Source organism: Microtus pennsylvanicus, chromosome 6 (assembly GCF_037038515.1).
Source record: "Microtus pennsylvanicus isolate mMicPen1 chromosome 6, mMicPen1.hap1, whole genome shotgun sequence".
NCBI lineage: Eukaryota > Metazoa > Chordata > Mammalia > Rodentia > Cricetidae > Microtus > Microtus pennsylvanicus.
The window spans coordinates 1,031,157-1,037,253 of NC_134584.1; the positions used below are offsets into that span (position 1 = coordinate 1,031,157).

The window sequence follows — 6,097 nt, forward strand, 5'->3', positions numbered from 1 at the left end:
CAGGAAGACGGCACTCATTGGCCGGCGGGCTTGTGCTGCCGTCATCCGCACGCCGAGCAATTGCTTGACTGAGTCTTCCGCCTCCGACCCGACTGGACAAACCCTACATCGACGAGGAAACTAACTTTCTGAGGACACGCTTAAGCATGCGTCCTGCAAGTTATAGCCCAGGACGTGCTGGGCCCGTACTAGAGTCAAAGCCTGAGCAACCAAGAGCTCAGTTGAATGGAACAAAGTTTCTGTCTCTAAGACTCAGGGCCACTGTAGTGTGCTCTGAAGTCCCGCCAGCACAGGATGGAGGAGTGCAGGGAGATCAACCACAGCTGAGTTTATTACTCCAAAGTGTCACAGTCATGGTCCCCAGGAGGCTGCCCACCTCCCATGAGCAACGCCTCCCACTCCGCTCTGGGTAACTGCACTTGGGCCATAGATGGACCCCACAAACCTCTGAATGTGTTTATTTATATACTTTTAACATCCGAGCATTTCTGAGAATGACAGCGTGGTGTCCCGCCCACCCCATGGCCCGCCAGTCCAGCCTGCAGAGGGGACTTTGCTGCCTTGGAATTCCAAAATAAATAGAATCCACGTGTTAGCGCGCAGCTATGGCAGATGGCCCCACAATCTCCGGAGCGGCACTATGGGACAGTCTCAAGGTGTCTTCTGATGGGCGGGCACCGTGCAGTGTCCGGCAGTGCCGAGCGTCTACAGTTTGTCCAGGAAGTTGTCCAGCGCCGGGATGCCCTCCTTCAGGCCTTTGCGCTTGCGGGTCTCGGCGACTACTTGGCAGGGGCGGCTGCTGTTGTCAAAGGGGTCCCCAGGCAGGATCTGCCAGTGGTCGAACACACACTGGGGGAAGGCCTGGCCACCCGTGTTGGAGCGCAGATCGGCTGTGAAACCTGCACCAAGAGGCAAGACACTCAGCAAGGAGCCTAGCCCCAGGTCTGGGCCTCCCCATCTCCCTGTGCCCAGTGATTCTTTGGTCTTCTGTCAGATGTGCCTGCCTGTGACACCCACCCCACAGGATGTGACACAGGCATCTTGTTTTGGTTCCACTAATATGCAAACCAGCAACCTCAGGGAGCAGAGGCCTGGGACACCACAGGAGAGCCAGGGAAGGTACTCACCAAAGGACTCATTGACAGGCAAGTAGGCCTTGACCACAAACATGGGGGTGCCAGCCACCTGGGACTCCTCAAACACATGACCACGCTTCCTATTCAGGACACCATAGATGCCACCCACAACTTGCTCAGGACACTGAGGGAAATAGAGAAGCAGTGAGAATCACAGTGCACAGGAGGATGGGCAGGTGCCACACAGACAGGTAAGTTTACCTGGATCTCCACAAGGTAGATTGGCTCCATGAGGCGGGGCTGTGCGGTCAACACACTGGCATAGAGGCAGCGCCGGGCTGTGGGGATGATCTGGCCACCACCTCGGTGGATGGCATCAGCGTGCAGAGTCACATCATGAACATCGAATCGCACACCACGCATGTTCTCCTCACAGAGAGCGCCCTAAGAAAAGAAAGCTGGCTAGTCATACCCCAATAATTCAGAAGCCAAGCTCCCCTCAGGCAGTCCGCGCAGGCCCCACGCTCACCTCCTTAGTGGCCCACTGGAACCCAGCCACCACGCTGTCCTTGATCTCATTCAGATACTGCACACCCTTGGTGATGTCCGTCAGGATGTTGGGGCCGGTGCCGTCAGGGCCGAAGCACCAGATCTTGCGGGCTTCGGCGACATCCCACTCATACTTCTCAGCCAGGTAGCGTGCCCGAGCCTTGAGCTCCTGGCGAGCAGAGACTTCCCCCTTGTCGATGTCCTCAGCCAGGCCATCAGGGAAGGGCCGGGCCTTCATGTACAGCCGGTTGTGCTTGTTGGGGGACTTGGACAGGCACAAAACATTCGACTCCTCGCTCACTGTCTCCCGGTATGAGACAACAGGGTCCGATTTCTGCAGAAGGGAACACCCATTACTGCTGGAAACACCTGCAGGCAGCAGCAGCTCAGCTACAAGGGCCCTGTTCCTGGCAGGACCTTGAGGAGGTACCCACCTTGATGGGGATGCAGGCATGGTCTTCTTCCAAGTCCTTGAGGCAGATCTCCAGGTGCAGCTCCCCTGCTCCGGCAATGATGTGCTCCCCAGACTCCTCAATGATGCACTATGGGAACAGAGTCAGCTGGCACCGCCTTCCTCTCCCAGGGCTCCCTCCTAGACCTCACCACAGCACACCAGCACCAGAGCCTGAGGCACACCTGCACCATGGGGTCGGACTTAGCGAGTCGCTTCAGCCCCTCCACCAGCTTGGGCAGGTCGGCAGGGTTCTTTGCCTCCACGGCCACTCTGACGACAGGGCTGACACTGAACTTCATCACACGCATGTTGTGTGCCTGCTCGAAGGTGGTGATCGTCCCAGTCTTCACCAGGAACTGGTCCACACCGACCAGCCCCACAATGTTCCCACAGGGCACGTCCTCGATGGGCTCCACATAGCGCCCCATCATCAGGATGGTTCTAGAGGGAGGGATGGAGATCAACAGAGCCATGAGGGAAACAGTCAGGGCGCAAGTACAGGCAGGCGCGGGACAGTGCTCACCTCTGGATGGGCTTTAAGTACAGGTCTTCCTTCTTCCCAGGTGTGTAGTTGGGGCCCATGATGCGGACCTTGAGTCCCGTTGACACCACCCCAGAGAACACTCTACCAAAGGCATAGAAGCGGCCTTTGTCGGAAGTTGGCACCATCTTGGAGATGTACATCATGAGAGGGCCCTTGGGGTCGCAGCTTTTAATGCCTGGAGAGAGGACATCAGGTCACCCTTTGCCGAAGCTGCGGAGCCCAGGACCTGGGTAGAGATGGACTGTGACACCTACCCATGGCGGCCTCGTCATCAGGGGGCCCCTCGTAGAGCAGCTCACAGCGGTACTTTTGCGCGGTGACAGGAGACGGCAGGTGGATGGTGATCATCTGTAGCAGCGCATCCCCTGCAGGCAGCCAGCGCCGCATCACAGCTTTGAGCAGCGGCTTGCCCTCCTTGTCCTTGTCCTCGCTGTCCAGCTTGATGTCCAGCTTCTCAATCAGCTTGGCCGTCTCCTCCTTTCTGAAGTTCATGATGGCATCGAACACCTGTCAGAGACGGATGTGGGCTTGGGATGGGAACAGGAGCGCTGCTTCCCATGGCAAGGGTACTCTGAGCGACTGCTGCCAACAGGCCAGAGCCACCTTCACCCACCTTGAAGATTGGGTCCAGGATGAGCTGGCAAAAGGTGCGAGGCAGCTTCTTCCCATCAGGGCTGTTTGCCGACTTGCTAAATTTGCCATTGGCTGGATCAAAATACCTTGAAGAGGAACAGGTCATGTTGCAGCTCAATGCAGAGCCTTGAGAGGTGCAGGATGTGCACAGGAGTCTTACACTTACCTGTCTCCCCACAGTTTCTTCATCATATCCTCCACTTTCTTGGCCCGTTCAGCTGGCCCCAGTTGGCCCTCACCCTTGGCTGCAAATTTGGCTACATACATCTCTGCGAACTGCTTCAAAGTGAAAGCCCAGCCATGCAGACCAGAGCCGAAACCCACGGTGCCCAGCACGGGGTCGATCTAAAGGAGAAGAGCAGCACTGATCAACACTGAGCCAGGAACAGTCCTCAGAAGCCACCCCTGCCAAAGCAGCACTGGCTCAGACACAGAGTTTCTTCAACAGACATCAGGTCAAAGTGAAGAATTTCAGTCATCATGTCCAAGGCCAAGGACTCCAGAGAGCATGGCTGCTGACCCAGCCCCACCCCCTCCACGAGGTGGGCTCCGCACCATGATATTGCCCATGGGCCCACTCTCGCCCTCGCCGTAGGTGGAGATGATGACGTTGACATTCTCCACAATGCGCTGGAAGGTCTGGTACAGTTCCTCAGGCTCCAACTGCAGCTCAAGCAGAGCACGGTCCATCTTGTTCATCATCAGCACAGGCTTGATGCGCTCGGCAATGGCCTGCCGCAGCACCGTCTCTGTCTGCACGCAGACGCCTGAGAGGGAAGCGGGGTTTTCAGTATGTAAGTGTGAGCCCATAAAGGCTAGCAACGATGTCATACCCCAGAAAGAGCACACCTCGTCCCCTGGACGGGCAGTAAGAGCTATTCCTCACTGCCTCTGACCCTGAGGTCGCGTCCCTGCAGCTAGATACAGGGAACTGAACTACCCTTGTCTTCCAAGAGCGCCCTGGGCTCATCCTTCCAGTCCCTGTGTGGTCCTGACTGGCCTGAACTCGCCCGCTCCTCCTCTCCAGTACAAGGGCGGCCCCAGTACCCCCACCTAAGTTTCCCTTGTATGTCCAGCATGCACTGCCTACCAGACACGCAGTCCACCACCACCAGAGCTCCATCGGTGACACGCAGGGCAGCTGTCACCTCCGAGGAGAAGTCGACGTGGCCTGGGGAGTCGATGAGGTTGATGAGGAAGCCGGAGCCGTCCTTGCTCTGCTTGATGAAGTTCAGGTCATTCTCAGACAGTTCATAGAAGAGGGAGATGGCGCTGCGGGGAAGGCGGGGGAGTCAGCCCAGCAGAGTCCCTGTGGGCACCCCTTTCTCCTGGTGCAAAGGACGGAGACAGCGGCAGCCCCCGACCCCCACCCCAGAAGCCCGCTTACGTGGACTTGATGGTGATACATCGCTCCTGCTCGTCCTTGCGGGTGTCAGTGAAGCGGGTCTCCCCAGCTCGCGCAGAGGCAATGATGCCGGCCTTGCACACCAGGGAGTCGGTCAGCGTGGACTTGCCGTGGTCCACGTGGGCGATGACAGACATGTTCCGGATGTTGGCTTTCTTGTCCATGATGGCACGGATCTGGTCTACCGTGAAGTTCACCTGCGGCGGGGGGAGGGGCAGCGGCCCGGGCTCTGAGTGCTCGGCCTGGCAGGCAGCAGCAGGTCGATAGCCTCATGGCCGTGGACTCTCAGGGCGCATGCAGGCGCGGAGCCTCGGTTGTCGTTCCCAAGGGACAGTCCACGGCGTGACTCACGGCTGCAAGGCCAGCCCTGTCATGGCGGACCCCACCGTAGGCAGCTGGCTGTGGGCGCGAGCCCTGCCACTCCGGCGCCCCGAGCACCCCGAGCCCGCGCTGCCTCTCCCGTGACGCTCGGGTGACAGGCAGGGCGCTGGAGGAGAGCGGGGCCGCCGTGGGGACCTCCCACTCGGCTGTCAGCGCCGGGGACGCGCGCCCTCCTCCCCCGGTCCAGCGTCCCCGCCCCGGGACGCGGCCACGCTAATCGGGCGAGGCCCGCGGCGCGGCGAGCAGGGACCGCGCAGACATGGCGCCGGGCGCCCGTCCGTCCGGCTCCCGCCGCGGCCGCCATGTCTCCTGCCCGCCCGTCCCGGGGACCCGCCACGGCCACCCCCCCCCGCCGCCGCGAGAGCCCGACTCCGGCCGCGAGCCCCGCCGAGCCGGGGTCACTCACCATGGTTGCGGATGGCGCCGGATTCTCACGAGCAGAACAGAAGAACAAACTACGCCGGCGATGGCGGCGGCTGCGGCGGAAGAGACCGCTGACGTCAACGCCCGGGCCTTTATAGGGCGACGCCGGTTGGGCCGGTCACGTGACGGCGCGCGCGCGTCGCGGCCGTGCTCGCCGGGGCGGGGCCGTGCCAGGCCCGGCACACGCGCGGAATCCGCGTCTGGGGATTTAACCCTCGCCGCGCCGCGGAGGCGGCTGCGGAGGTGGCGGGGCGTGTCCAGCTCGGTCCCCGGACCCTGCGCGACCGTCGCCGCCCTTGGGTGTTAAAGCTCCGCTGCCTCAGAACGCAATCACCTCCGCGATGATCCGGAAAAGGCCTTGGAGAACAATTAAAGAGGACTTTGAAATTCGGACCTGGCGAGTGGGTTGGGTCAAAGTCTGGTTTCCTGGGTTTGAGGTTGTTGTATAACGTGACGACTCCGGGGAAAGCCTGAGAAAGCTAGCCTTCTGGCTACAGAATCATTTCTGTAAACTTCGCCTGTATTTTTTTATTTCACCTTTTTGTTTTGGAAACATAGTCTCACTATGTAACCCATGCTGGCCCCAAAACAAGGCGATCTGCTTGTCTCTGCTGTCCCACCCCCGGGATTAA

The 6,097-nt window shown here is 59.9% G+C and overlaps 1 protein-coding gene and 1 non-coding gene across 2 annotated transcripts; both read right to left on the reverse strand.

Moving 5' to 3' along the window:
• Positions 1–442: 442 nt before the first annotated feature.
• On the reverse strand, positions 443–5,634 carry Eef2 (eukaryotic translation elongation factor 2). The gene is made up of 14 exons (XM_075975384.1): positions 5,449–5,634; positions 4,644–4,858; positions 4,347–4,528; positions 3,812–4,023; positions 3,423–3,601; positions 3,237–3,342; positions 2,878–3,130; positions 2,603–2,798; positions 2,262–2,520; positions 2,060–2,167; positions 1,606–1,959; positions 1,338–1,520; positions 1,128–1,260; positions 443–899 (listed from the first exon to the last, which is right to left on the reverse strand). The coding sequence occupies exons 1-14, from the start codon at positions 5,449–5,451 to the stop codon at positions 706–708; spliced, it is 2,577 nt and encodes an 858-aa protein (XP_075831499.1). The 5' UTR covers positions 5,452–5,634; the 3' UTR covers positions 443–705.
• Positions 3,679–3,742, reverse strand: LOC142853223 (small nucleolar RNA SNORD37). The gene has a single exon (XR_012911141.1). It is a non-coding gene; the product is annotated as a small nucleolar RNA SNORD37 (small nucleolar RNA).
• Positions 5,635–6,097: the final 463 nt, after the last annotated feature.